Genomic DNA, 14,976 nt, shown 5'->3' with positions numbered 1-14,976 from the left:
TGGAAGTAGAGAAGGTGGATGGTAGTTTTTTTTCCAAAGCTGGCATTTTATTGGGTAGATGGAGCTAAAGGAAATACAGGGTGTAAGTAGTTCAAATGACCAGAAATGTCTTGGTTGGACAGGGAAAGAAGGGAAGTTAGGAGGGGACAGATAGGTAGGTTAGATGAAGGGATCACAGAACTAGAAAGGTCAGAGGTACAAAAGCAGGTTGGTAGGAGAGACAGGATAAGAAGTTATGGTCAGAAAGTGAAATGCTGGAGTTTAGTATCTAATATGGAATAGCTCCAAATGCTGACAGAGGTTCAGGATGGGATTACGTGCTGAAATGAATTAGAAGTTAGGGTCACTGGAATTTAGAAATCAAGAACCATGAGGCTGGACTGTTAGAGGAGTTACCTATGTGAACACTGAACTTTCCCACATCGTAGCAGTTGGATAGAGAAGATTGTGAGCAGGTACCAAAGTCTTCAGTGAATGTGGGGAAATGACCAGGAAGTCAGCATATGGCAGAGATAAGAACAATAAAAGGTCAGTATCTACCTCAAAGGAAAATGTGCTTTTGCTTGAGAGTACAGGAAGAACCAAGGTAATACCCAGCCTCTACCTATACCACCCTTCCCCACTCTTGCCTCCCTGGCTGTGCTATGTAAGAGGTGTGAGAGGATGAGCAGCCTCCACCAGAAATCAGTCAGGTTTAATTAGAGCAGTAAGATAGAGCAAGTATTCTATGAAAAGGTTGAGGGTATAGGGAAGAAAGTTTAAGATCTTATAGAAGTGAGGAAGCACAAAGCAATCAAGCAGAGGTAAAATCAGGGTAGGAGATAAAGTAAGGAGGTGCCTTCATTTCTATGCTGGAGAAGTCCAGATAAGTGGGAACACTTGAGATTGATAGCTTGAGCTGTCCCACCATTGGCAGAAGTTTTGCCTTTTTTTTTTTTTTTAATTTTATTTATTTTGGGGGAGAGAGAGCATGAGCTGGGGAGGTGCAGAGAGAGAAAGAGGGAGAGAGAATCCCAAGCAGGCTCTGCGCTGTCAGCACAGTGCCTGATGCAGGTCTCAAACCCAGGAACCATGAGATCATGACCTGAGCTGAAATGAAGAGACACTTAACTGACTGAGCCACCCAGGTGCCCTGGCAGAAGTTTTTTGATAGAGAACTGCTTGAATGTCCCAAGGGTTTCAGCATAGAAACATGCTTTAAAAAAAGGGCCAAGTCTGCCATGAGAAATTGTAGAGTGGCAGGTACATCCTGGGTCTGAGCAAGACTGCTGGTGTGTGGGTAGATTGTGAAGGCCCTAATTTGGACACAGGTGGACCCCAGATAATCCCAAAGTAGCACTGTAGAATCTGGTTATGTATAATGGGTTTTTAAAAGGCTAATCTTACTCTGGGAAAAAGTACATCTAATATTGGCTGAATGAAGAAATGGAGCTTCATGGTTAAGAGGACATTTGGAATCCAAGTACAGTAAACTTTTTTTCTTACAGCTATAACAAGACTGCATGGCTTTGAAAATCAGTACAACAGTATATATATTTAGCATCTGGTAGCTGAATAGCAGTCTCTTGTGACTGTGGATGATTTCCCCTGGTTCTTTTTTGTGTTCTGAAATGACTAATGGAGCCATCTGGGATCAGCAGATTTTACTTCCTTGAAGGCTGGAAAAGTCTTATTTGACTTTATTATTCCCTACAATGTCAGGCCCGGTGCCTGATACTCAAATATTTATTAAATAAATGAGTGAATATGTGGAAAGTCAGTATTCTGATTTAGCTGTTCTTGACATTCCCTTTTGACTTATATAGTATGTTATGACTTTTTTATACTTTTTGAAAGGGAGAGCGTGCGAGCTTATGCAGGGGAGGGGCAGAGGGAGAAGGAGGGAGAGAGAATCCCAAGCAGGCTCCATGCCCAGCATGGAGCCCAGTGCGGAGCCCAGCACAGGGCTTGACCTCACGAACCAAGAGATCATGACCTGAGCTGAAATTGAGAGTCGGATGCTTAACTGACTGAGCCACTCAGGCTCTCCTCATATTTTTTTTGTAGATGTTCTCAATAGATATTTGACACAGGAATTATATCATTTTCTAGGTAAAGAAACTGAGCCTTTAGAGAAGTTACGTAACTTGTCCAGTATCTGATAGCTAATAGGTGGTAATTCCATTGGATTCTGAAGGTCAGATGCTTTCTAGTATACTGTAGTTAGGAATAATATAAGAGGCATAGGAGTGGCTTTATGTTTCCTGAGTGTCTTTTTTTTCTCTATTCTTACCTCCTTAAAAAAAAAGGTAAAACTGTAGTCCTGTCCACTCATGGTCCTCTTTCTCTTATGACACAAGAACCCTTGTGATATGAGATATCACCAGTTTCCAAAGCCTCAAAGTGGTCACTGGAGCACTGTTCCTAGAGTAATCTTCTTCTAAGTAGTTAGTTTACTATCATTTCATGGTATTTGTATGTCTCACATTTTTTAGATTGCTTTCAAATACCTTAGGCACTTTAAAAAAAATTGTGATAAAATATACATAACATAAAATTTACTATTTTAAAAATCATTTTTAAGAGTGCATTTCAGTGGCATTAAATACATTCACGTTGTCATGCAACCATTACCACCATCTGTCTCCAGAACTTTCTCATCTTCCCACTCATTTCCCTTAGGTTGTTGGCAAATTTATCTCCTTGAAGCTATAGATTGAGGTCCCCATTTTCCTGTTGGCTATTTGGTCAGGAACCACTTTCAGTTCCTAGAGGTTGTTCCTACAGACAGCCCTCTCCATAGACCCTCTCATAACATGGAAGCTTAGTTCTTTAATGCCTTCAGCGGTGAGTTTCTGACTCTCAAGGAGGGACTGGACCCTTTTTTATTTTTTTATTTTTTTTAAATAAAGTTTATTTATTTTGAGAGAGACAGACAGTACAAGTTGGGGGGGTGGGCACAGAGAGAGAGGAGAAAGAGAATCCCCAAGCAGTCTCCTCATTGCCAGTGCAGAGCCTGATGTGGGGCTCGAACCCATGAAGCTGGGAGACCATGACCTGAGCTGAAACCAAGAGTCAGACACTTAACCAACTGAGCCACCCAGGTGCCCCAGACTGGACTGGACCCTTTTTTAAAGACTTCTACCTGATTAATTCAGGCCCACCAGAGATAGTCACCTTTCTAATAACCCCGAATCAACTGATTTGGAACCTTAGGTACATCTGCAAAAAATCCTTTCACTTCTTGTCATAACAAAATCTAATCATGGGGTGGTATCTTGCCATATTCTGTTAGGTTGAAGCAAGTCCAACACGTCTCACTCACACTCAAGGGGTGAGGATTATACAGGATGTGAATATGGCACGGGAGGGTGAGAAGAGCATACTAGAGTCTGTCTGCTGTAGCTTACTTTTTTTTATCCATTTCAACAGGGTTTCTTATCAGCAATTGGACATCCTTTCCCCAAAATGATTTTTAATCATGGAAGGAAAAAGAAGACATGGGATTATCTTGAATTTGAGGAAGAAGAAGACAAACAGTTAGCAGACTCTATGGCTTCTCTGGCCTATCTAGTATTTGTACAGGGCATCAGTATCGATCAGCTTCCAATGGTCTTAAGGTAGGAGTTAGTGTTTGATTTATTCGTGTAATTGTAAAAGGAGTATCGAACTCATATATCTAATTTCCAGCATACTTATTATTATACTAATACTTTAAATGAAGTATAAACAAAAGCTATTTTTTTAAATATTTATTCTGAGAAAGTGTGAGTGGCGGAGGGGCAGAGATGGATGTGGGGGGAGAGTGAAAATCCCAAACAGGCTCCACACTGTCAGCACAGAGCCTGTTGTGGGGCTTGATTCCATGAACAGTAAGATCATGCATGACCTGAGCTGAAATCAGGAGTCAGACACTTAGCCAACTGAGCCACCAAGGTGCCCCTAAACAAGAACTATTTCTATTATTATATAGTCTATAATCTGTTTAAGCCAATAGTACTCCCAATAGTGAAAGGTGGTGGCGGGGGGTGAGAATTGAAATAGACATAATGGTGGGGACAAGAGTCAAAGTGTGAAACTGGGAGTGCCTGGCTGGCTCAATTGGAAGAGCATCTGACTCTTGATCTTGGGGTTGTGAGTTCAAGAGCTCCATGTTGGGTGTACAGATTACTTAAATAAAAATTTTTTTAAGAGAGTGAAACTGGGCTTGGTTTTGAAGCTTTGGGGATCGCCCTGTACTGTAAGAGAGGGAACTGCTCATTTACCCATGGTGGAAGGGTGGGTATCTAAAATGCCATCATCTTTTAACTGGATTACTCTTGTAGTCCTGAGTGGTTATTTATATATCCAACCTCAATCCCTTTTAATCCAACTCATTTTCAACACAGAAAGTGAAGCTTTAAGAGTAGTCCCTTAATGTAAACCCTTCACTGGCTTTTTATTGTTCTAAAGTCTAAAAGTCTTTACATAAGACAAGCTTATACATTATCTGATCTCTGCTTGATTGCCCTGATTCACCTTCTACCACTTTTTCTCTTGTTTACTATGCTCCAATAACATAGACCTTTTTTTGTTTTTTTATTCAAATGTGTCACAAACCTTTCTGCTATAGGGCCTTTGTATATGCTTAGAACAAACATCTTTAACCTTAAATGTCGCTTTATGAGGAAAGCCTTCACTAATCACCCAATTTCAGTCACATCTTCCTGTTGTAATTATCTTGACCTTGCCCTTCTTTTCCCATAAAGTTTATCAAATTATTTTTAAGATACATAATTTTATAACATAACACCTCTTGGACTTTAATATCCATAATAATGATTATGTATTTGTCTTGCAGATGATAGTTGTATTTCTTTGTGTACATTTATATATTTACTTATGAATGTACCTGGGGATATATTTCTGTGTAAATACTGCAATAATGGCTACCACTTGCATGTTCATCATGTATTAAACATGCCAATAGCTTTATATGCATTATTGAATCTTTATAATACTATGAAATAGAGTATTCTCATTTTACAAATGAAAATAACAGGCTTAGACAAGTTAAGATACCACTTAATATCATACAACTAATTAGTGGAATAGGTGGATTCAAACAGTTTTGTCTTCCCCCAGAACCTATACTTACTTGAGAGAGAGAGAGAAAGAAAGCCCCAGGAGAGGGGCAGAGGGAAAGGGAGAGAGAATCTTAAGCAGGCTCCATCCCCATCACAGAGCTGATGTGGAGCTTGATCTCACCACTATGCAATCATGACTGACTTGAGCCAAAATCAAGAGTCGGATGCTTAACCGACTGAGCCACCCAGGCGTCCCTAGAGCCTATACTCTTAATCACACTACCATCATAATGACTTAGGTATGTATATTAGTTTGTGAAGGCTGTCATAATAAAACACCACAAACTGGATAGCTTTAAAATAACAGAAATGTATTTTGTCATAGTTCTGTAGGATGGAAATCCAAGTCAAGGTATGGGCAGTATTGGTCCCTTCAGAGGGCTGTGAGGGAGAATCTGTTCCATGCCTCTCCACTTGGTGATGGTGGTTTGCTGGCAATCCTTGATGTTCCTTGGCTTGTAGATGTGTCACTCCAATCTGGCTTTATGTTCATATAGCATTCTCTCTGTGTATGTCTCTGTCCACATTTCCCTTTATTATAAGAACACCTATTTTACTGGATTCGGGTTCACAGGAATGACCTCACAGGTGGGGGGGAGGGGGTTCCTGTTGTCGCCCTTGCCCATCCCAATTAAAAAGAAAAAAGGAGGCCCTGTCTCCAAATAAAGTCATATGCTGAAGTTCTGGAGGTTAGGATTCTAACATTTCTTTTTTGAGGGGGGCACAATTTAACCTTTAACAGTATTGATGTATACAAAATTTCTAAAAAATGTGTGGGTGATATATACATACATATATATGTTGTCTGTTTTAGCCCATCGTACCTATTGCAATTTAATATGGGGCACATTGAAGTCTTTTTGCAAAGGTAAGATCATTTAGATGGCATCTCAGAATTAAATAGTGTTAAAGTAGCTCTTGTTAAAAGTGGGGGAGACTACCTTCTCTTTGCCAGACCCTAATTAATTAATTGGTTATTTTATAAAACAGTGATGTAAATATGAAACAAAAATGAGTCAAAGAGGTTTTACAACAGAAATCTCTTTTAAATATTAAAATATTAGCTTCTAAGGGAGTTTCCAGTCATCTGCTTCTGATGTTTCTCCCCTTATTTCAAAAGTTGGTAAGTTAAAACACCTCTGTCCCACTGCAGCCTTCTCCATCTAAGCGAGGTGGTTAATAAAAGAAATTCATCCATGTTTTTGCTTCATAGACACAATGTGAACTGCATTAAAAGGAAGGAGGTGTCTTGACCCCACCTTTTTATATCTCAGATTATTAACAGTGATTGTATTCAACAACTTCTACTTGAGGCATTAAGAACGTAGGTCTTTCTCTTTGAAAAAAATTACAGAGTAACAAATATGTGTAATTTTTTCAGACATATTTAAGCATTTTGCAAAACTCTATATGCTTTGTGTTCTTTCCTTGTAACATGTTTAAATTATCTCTTGCGATCAGTCAGGACCTTTCAGTAGTATCCTATAGGAACATTAGTGACAGTTTATCAATCCCATCTCTTCCCAGGTGAAGGAAGATTTGTAACATGGCAAATGTCCAAAGCCTCGGCCTACAAGGCAGGAATTTCCAAGGGTCTCCTGGCACAAGCAGTTTTTAACTCTGTAAATTTACTGTATTATGTATGTCTTAATGGTTTTACATTCTTTTTAGTCTCTATTTTATTCATACAATGAGAATATGTATTGATTTAAATCTTACGTTCTGTATTCTTAAGATTTCCAGACTATTTAGTCATTAAACAAAAACAACACTTTTAACTCCTTGCATGGTTAGAATAAAAACCTGGGCCTTAAATAATATTTTTTGCCACAGAGCTTAAATACTTAATTAACAAAGATTATATACCTTGAAAAAAATATGATCACAAATGGAAAGCATTTAATTATTATTTTTGTATAAAAAGAATTGAAAAGATTTTACAGATTAATCAACTGGAATACATAATATCATATTATGTATAATTGGTTTCTTAGCACTTACTGTTGAAGATTCGTTGATTTGTTATACTAGGAAGTAAGCCCTGAGTGGGTGGATTTGGGTTGGATTTGGATGTCAATAGCCAAGTCAAAAGACCGATCATACGTGGATTAAGAATTTTGACTAAGTTCTTCAATAGAATTTTTCCTTAATGATATATATTTTGAAAGTCTTTTAATTTCAATTTTTGCTTTATTTTTCCTAAAATGAAGAATCATTCTAAAACAGTTTAGAAAGTCATGTTGATAAATTTTAATATTCTCTTCCAGAACAGAAGAGTCTGTTTTCTCCAAAGGAGTGGTAAGATTTGTTTGCACCCCTTGTAATTTACACACAGTCGTTGCACAAATACAGCTGTTGACTTTGGTATATATGTATCTCCATAGGATCTGTTGGAGAATGGTTTATTGAGAATAGAGGACAACAGTTTACTTCACCAGTACTTAGAAATCAAGAGCTTTCTTACGGTACCTCAGGTCAGTTAAATGTGTATTCTGATCCTGAAATAGCCCCTTTCCTATTCTAAAATTAAGTAAAGGTCTTTTCAGACTCCTCTCCTACTTCCTTCTCCATATCCTTTGAAAACTCTAGTGCCATGTGTCCAATAAAACTTGCTCTGATGGTGGAAGTGTTCTAGCTATGTATGATACAGTATTAAAGCCAGTAGCCACATTGAACACTTGAAATGTAGCTAGAGTTAAGGAACCGAATTTTAAATTTTATTTAATTTAATTTAAACCTAAATAGCTATATGTGACCAGTGGCTACCATAGTTGATAGTGTAGCATCTGGTGGAAAAACGTAATTTTCTTCTTAAACACTTTGTTTCTGTAGGGACCTTAAAAATGAAGCTCCTTTACTTTTCTCATAACTCAAGTCCTAAGGACTCCATCAAGGCATGCATTGACTCATTACTAGAAAGACATTTTTTCTCTCCTGTGATTTATTTTGCTTAGTACTATCTGTTAGTTATCATAGCCAGGTGGGTCTTTAGATGTTAACGAAGAAACCTGTTTTTCTACTATTTAAATAGGAAAACATGGATATTAGTATAGTAACAATGATTGTTTTTAATGAATGGATTATATTTTCCATGTCTGGTTTCATTTTTTGCCACCCTAGACATAATTGTAAATTATACTTCTAAATTTATGCTTTGTAACATCCCCATTCAACATTACTTACAAAACAGATTGTACTTTGCTTCCTCAGATGTAACAGTGGAACGGAAAGGCTCAGAGAAAAATTTACTTAATTTTTAAATCTCCTACCTTCCCTTCTCTGAAATTTTAGTATCCATTGATAATATAGTTGTTTATTGTCAATATAATCTATTATCATCTGAATGGTGGTTTTTGTTTGTTTTGTTTTTATTTCCAGGGCCTAGTCAAAGTAATGACGCTTTGCCCCATTGAGACATTGGTATGTAAATGTTTTGGAAATAAATAATGAGTTAGAGTGAAGATTTTTTTTTTTTTTGAGAGGGAGAGAGGGCGAGCTGGGCTGTGTGCTGGAGCAGGGAGGAGGGGCGGGGGGGGGGGGGGGAGAGAGAGGGAATATGAATGAATGAGAATCTTAAACAGGATCCAAGCTCAGCACAGAGCTCAATGTGGGGTTCAGTCCCACAACCCTGGGGATCATGACCTGAGCTGAAATCAAGAGTTGGATGCTCAGCTGACTGAGCCACCCAGGTGCCCCTTTACAATGAGAAATTTTCTTGAATAATTTACAGCTGACTCTTGAACTATGCAGGGATTAGTGGCGCCATCCCCCTGCGTTAGTCAAAAAGCCAGGTATAACTTTTGACTCCATAATGCCTCCTAGTGACCAGAAGCCTTACTGATAACATAAACAGTTGATTAACATATAGTTTGTATGTTACATTATATACTATATGCGTGCAATAAACTAAGCTAGAGAAAAGAAAATGTTATTTAAAAATTCATAGGAAAAAAATCATAAGGAAAGTACATTTACAGAACTATATGCCAGAAAAAATCCACTGTAAGTGGACCTGCACATTTCAAATTCCTTGTGTTGAAAAGTCAACTGTAATCTTCATTCAGTTTATGTAACAATATTATTTGTTTGATTCTAGAGGAAAAAGAGTTTAGCTATGCTTCAGCTGTATATTAACAAGTTGGATTCACAAGGCAAATATACGTTATTTAGGTATGTATCAAGAATGGTTGTCAAGAATGGTTGTAGTTGATTAAAAACCAAATTAATACCATTTAATTATTCCAGGCTACAGTATTTCAATATGTTTTACATGTAATCTACTGTACTTGGAAACCATATTATAATAAATTCTCTTATCCCTATGGGTAGAGAAGGGTTAGTTAAATATTATGGACTCATATGAGTAACAGTATTTCAGCTCAACTAATTGAAGTAGTCTAAAATTAAAATAGACTAGAGATTAGAGATATTGATAAGTCTCCTGATGGAACTTTACACGTCAGTAATCTCCATTATTCACTGTTGAAATTAATTGCTCTGGAGTTATAACTTGGATAGGCTATTCACTTTTAAGTTAAAAGTAGAGATTATTAATAGTGCTGTTTGAAAAGGAAAAGATTCTAGCAACTCTCTGAGTTAAAGAGCAGCTGTAAAGGGCCAAATAGCAAATACAGGCTTTATGCATCACTCAGTCTCTGTTGCACCTATTCAACTTTGCCTTTGTAGTGGAGGTGAATATATTCCAATAAAACAAAACAGGCAACAGGTTGGATTTGGCCTGCAGACCTTAGTCTGTTGACATGCCTGGTAGTAAAAATGAGTTAAACACCGATTTGGGCAATGTCAAAATGCTAGTAAGTCTTCTTTTGGAATTGGCCAACACTAGCATTCTTAATCCCATCTTTACTTCTATCAATAAGACTTAGACCAGGTTTATGAAATTTTAATTTGATGCTTATGTCTTAATACCAGTTTTCCTGTTCTGATTTACCTATGTCCCTACCAAGAAATCCCCCTTTCTTAAGCTAGTCATACTGTTTCCTTTTTTTGCAATTAAGTTAGTCTAACACAACTAGTCTACCTTCACAGGGAATAATTTTGGGAGATTTTAGGTTATTAGTGCCCATTTTTGCCATGTCAAATCACTGCAGCTATATTCACAAAAGATTCATATTTGATTTAATAGAAATTTCTTGTTGGAAAGATCCAGTGAAAATAGAATTTGCCAGTTAGAGCAATAACCACAACAAGTAATTTGGCAATTGGTTGATCACCTTGCTAATTGTCTTCACAGATTTTTGTATTTTTAGAAATAACACATGGTCCATTTGAATTTGTAAAATTTTCAGCATTGTTTAAGTATAATAGAGTCCAGGATAAATTCAAATGTATTGTAATTTTGCTTTCAAGGTGCTTATTGAATACAAGTAATCATTCAGGTGTGGAGGCTTTCATTATTCAAAATATCAAAAATCAAATTGATGTGTCATTAAAGGTAAGAGCATAGCTCAGGTGTTGATTATCTTTTTTACTTTGTGAGATATATATATTCATTTGTGGAATACACTAATGTATATCTAGTATTAGGGTATATTTTTTCACCATTTCTACTATTTCTTTTTTAAAAACATGAATTTTGAAATTTTATTAACTATACATTTAAATTGTATTCATTCTTTGAGCTAAGAATATGATTTTGTTTTGCTCTGTACTTCTGAAATATCAATGGAAACTTAAGTCTAATCTGTTTATGAATAGTCAGTAATTTCATACTGAAAACAAAGAGTGCATCAATGTTTTCAAACTGGCAGTTTGTTCCCATTGTCTAGAAATAGTGTGAATGAATGAAAATTTAAGTTTAGAAACGTATTTTAAATGTGTAATGTTTATTTTTGTAGTATGAGGGTACTAGAAAAACACGTGAATTTACCAACTATTACTTAAAATCTTTCCTAATTTTTCTTTTGCTTTTCAGAAAACACATGACAACAAATGGTTTACAGGACCACAGCTGATTTCACTTCTAGATTTGGTACTCTTTCTCCCAGAGGGTGCTGAAACAGATTTACTTCAAAATTCAGATAGGTAAGGTTGACCATTACTAAGGTTCACATAGTAAATTAAAAAAAATGTGAAACCCCTGCTTAGCAAACCTAAACAAATAAGGTGTATTTTCCTGTTATGAGTTATGGTTAATTCATAAAATTACATAAAGATTTTCATATTTTAGTAATTAGATGCTATGTAAAAACAAAATTAAAAACTCCTCTTTCCAAAAGCATGACCAACAGTATGATTTTATACCTATGATGTACCCTGCATTCCATTGTACAGCTCATAAGGATTTGCAACTAACTCTAAGCATTGGTGACTGAAAACTAAGAATTTCAGTATAACTTACATAAAAGACTTACATGTTTGGGTTATATTGTTTTGTTTTCTAGGACATCATTTTTTTATTAAAACAATATTTTTAATGTTTATTTTTGAGAGATAGAGCGTGAATGGGGAAGGGACAGAGAGAGGGAGACACAGAATCTAAAGCAGGCTCCAGGCTCTGAGCTGTCAGCACAGAACCCAACGGGGGGCTCGAACCCACAAACTGTGAGATCATGACCTGAACCGAAGTTGGACGCTTAACTGACTGAGCCACCCAGGTGCCCCAAGGATATCATTTTTTTTATATAGAGAACATGTAATTTCACTTTTAGTCTACACAGTGGATGATAAGTGGTTGTAAGCATTTATAAAGGAATCTTAAAATTCAGGATGCAAGAGATGATACTCTCAAGTATTAAAAGATAACAATGCTCCCTTATAATTTTCACAGTTGTATTTTGTGAACTTGAAGAACAAGAATGATAATTACTACTACAAAAGATGTGTTAAAGGGAATAGTTTCTAATGGCAAATATAATTGTAAAAATATACCCAAGGTTTTAACTTATTTTATTCATTGAAATTGCTGATTATATAATACTGTATTGTAAATAACAAGTTATGTGTTTTTAATTAACAGGATAATGGCTTCATTAAATTTATTGAGATATTTGGTTATCAAAGATAATGAAAAAGACAATCAAGTAAGTGAAATTTTTAAAAATTAAACTGAGTATATTCAAAATGCACAAGCCAATATTTAATATCTTACCCAGCTACAAAGGCTGGGAGACGTGTCAGTAAGAATTCTGAAACATGAAGTGAATTCTTAGGAGCTCTTACTACTTCACATCCAGCTTCCCTTTCAATTTCTCTTTTTTAACCCTTGCCATCTTGCTGTAAGCATTGCTTAGCCCTGTCAGGTAGGTAAGTTGCAAGTCGTAAGTTAACTAAACTTTTGGAGCCCAGCATATATTTGGGTGTCTTGTTCAGTTGCCTCCACCTCTAGTTCATGATTGTAAGTCTAAGATGTCTAAAATAAAATCATCTGATAATTTGATATCCTCTAATTGAAGCATTTTCAGCACTAAAATCTGTTAATAGCACCTTTTGGATAATGTGTGGGAAGTGTTTTGTTTTGTTTTTTTTCTTTAAATAGTGCATCATTAGAGGTATTCAATGAAGACAAAACTATTTGAGGAAGATTTGTCATACAGTAAAATTAGATTTGCTTTTTATCTTCCCCTCTCTTTCTACCTATTCTAATAGTTGTTTTCCCACAATGTGTCATCTCTATTTAAATTGTAACTACCTAAATTACATGTGTTGTTAATCTGGTTTTAGTTTTGTTTTTTTTAAGAAAGTAATAAAAGAAATGAAAGTAATTGGTTTTTATGTAAGGATGCCAGAGAGTTTTAAAGAAAATTTAAGTCAGTCATGATTTGGAATGAGAAGTTTGTAAGTAGCAATTTCCTTCCCTCTTGACTGAATTTAGTAGATGCAGGGTTTTGACCTGTTTATCCCTCTTCAGCCAGAAACAGTTACTTGCTATTATTGACTAGTGCTTATTCTCTACAGTGTGCTTATTTTTCCCCTACATCTTGCAGTGAAATTTTCCAAACATACAACCAAAGTGAAATATAATTTTACAACATCACACTGACTTACCACCAAGATGCTACCATTAACATTTTACTCTACTTTTATCATGTCTCCATCTCTCTACCATCTATTCACCAGTCTATTTTTTATGCACTTCATAGTAAACTGTATGCAGAGAGCATACTTGCCTGTACATATTTCAGCATATATTTCAATAGAGTTAAATATCTGTCTGTAGTTTTTCTTTGAGATAACATTTACATAAAATGAAATGCACAAATTTTAAGCGAATATCTCTGAGTTGTAACAAACGGATAGGATTAATCCAAGTCTTTTTTTTTTTTTTTTTTTTTTAATTTGAGAGAGAAAGCGAGAGCAGAGGACAGGGGCAGAGGGAGAGCAAGAGAATCTTAAGCAGGCTTCATACTCATTGCAGAACCTGATGTGGGGCTCAGTCCCACAACCCTGGAATCATGACCTGAGCTGAAATCAAGAGACACTCAACCGAGCCACCCAGGCACCCCTTATCCAAATCTTTATCAAATGTAAAACACTGTTGTCATCAGAAGTTTGCTGTGTCCTTTTCTGCCTTTTTTTTTTTTTTTAATAGCTTTTCAAAGATAATATAGGCTTAGGAAGGATCTTTAACTTGCAGAAGGGCCCATACCTAGTAAGTGGTAGAGACAGCCATGACCCCAGGCAATGGCCAGAACCTTTGAATCACAGTATATCCTGATTCCTAAAGGAGCTTGTGGTAAAAACAGAAAAGCTAACAAGTGATATTCAGCAGCATTGGAGGCCCTGAGGCTTCAGGAGGGTGTCCTTAGGGTATGGTATAAGCTTTTACTTTTTTAGTGATCATGAAAGGCCACACCTAGAGATGACCTAATTTGACTGTCAGGGAGAAATAATATCTTCTTGATTACGAGTGTTAGATTTATTAGGTATGGAACACTGTACTGCAGGGACAGCAGATGGGCCTCTGCCTAGAGAGGGAAAACAGAGCAGTTTAGCATTGTGCAATATCTGCTATTATGCCCATAGATAATGCCTTTTATTTGGCTTGAACATTAAATGGTGAAGAAAAGGATACAACCAGTTTACAAGATTGCTTTATTATTTACTGGTTTAAAAAAATTTCTTGGGATTCAAATATCCCAAAGTATTGCCATGCAAGTTACCATAAGAATTATTATACCAAAGAGATTAGCAAAAAAACTCAGTCCAAGATGGGCAACCTGTTATCTTTGAGGCAGGTTAAGAGCCTGTTTGTTCATCATAGAAGTATTTCTCCCAAGTGCAGTCATAATAGGTCATGTATATACAGGACAGGTAAATCTGTGTGCTATGGCTGATCAAAAAATGACAGCTTCTGAGTTTTTATACGTTTTGATTAAGGGAGAATCAAAATGATACCCTAGTGAGGCTGAATTATGGGTAGTTTTATTCAAAAAGACTCCTACCAGTACCTGTTTTTGATCAGTTAAGCATGCTGAGAGGGTAACTAGTCAGATGAAAAGCTGAAAAGCAGTCAGAAAGGTATACAGGGATATTAAGAGGATCATTCAAATACAAAACAAAGTGATTCATAATTGAATAATCATCCATTTCTTTTCCTGCTCTTCTGGATTGCTGTCAGCTGACTTATTCTTTTCATATGTCATTCCCCTCTTCACCCTATTTCATTTCTCTTTATCTCTTCGTAAGTTTTAGGCACCTTCTCCCATACTTCAGATTCAACAAAACTTTTCTTGAACCTCCATCTCTTCTTTTTTTTTAAGTGTATTTATTTTTTTTCAATATATGAAATTTATTGTCAAATTGGTTTCCATACAACACCCAGTGCTCATCCCAAAAGGTGCCCTCCTCAGTACCCATCACCCACCCTCCCCTCCCTCCCACCCCCCATCAACCCTCAGTTTGTTCTCAG

At 36.4% G+C, this 14,976-nt stretch overlaps 1 protein-coding gene across 1 annotated transcript in view; it reads left to right on the top strand.

The window, feature by feature from the left end:
- Positions 1–14,976, top strand: part of GLMN (glomulin, FKBP associated protein) — a 34,899-nt gene that overhangs the window by 14,934 nt on the left and 4,989 nt on the right. The window contains exons 8-16 of the mRNA XM_042997877.1: positions 3,412–3,599; positions 5,920–5,973; positions 7,373–7,403; positions 7,490–7,579; positions 8,484–8,525; positions 9,202–9,275; positions 10,476–10,560; positions 11,041–11,150; positions 12,085–12,148. Of these exons, the coding sequence (XP_042853811.1) occupies positions 3,412–3,599; positions 5,920–5,973; positions 7,373–7,403; positions 7,490–7,579; positions 8,484–8,525; positions 9,202–9,275; positions 10,476–10,560; positions 11,041–11,150; positions 12,085–12,148 (738 nt within the window). The remainder of the gene's footprint in view (positions 1–3,411; positions 3,600–5,919; positions 5,974–7,372; positions 7,404–7,489; positions 7,580–8,483; positions 8,526–9,201; positions 9,276–10,475; positions 10,561–11,040; positions 11,151–12,084; positions 12,149–14,976) is intronic.

Source organism: Panthera tigris, chromosome C1 (genome assembly GCF_018350195.1).
Source record: "Panthera tigris isolate Pti1 chromosome C1, P.tigris_Pti1_mat1.1, whole genome shotgun sequence".
Lineage (NCBI taxonomy): Eukaryota > Metazoa > Chordata > Mammalia > Carnivora > Felidae > Panthera > Panthera tigris.
Note: the sequence above shows the minus strand (reverse complement) of the source record. Positions and strands in the feature narration are given on the sequence as shown.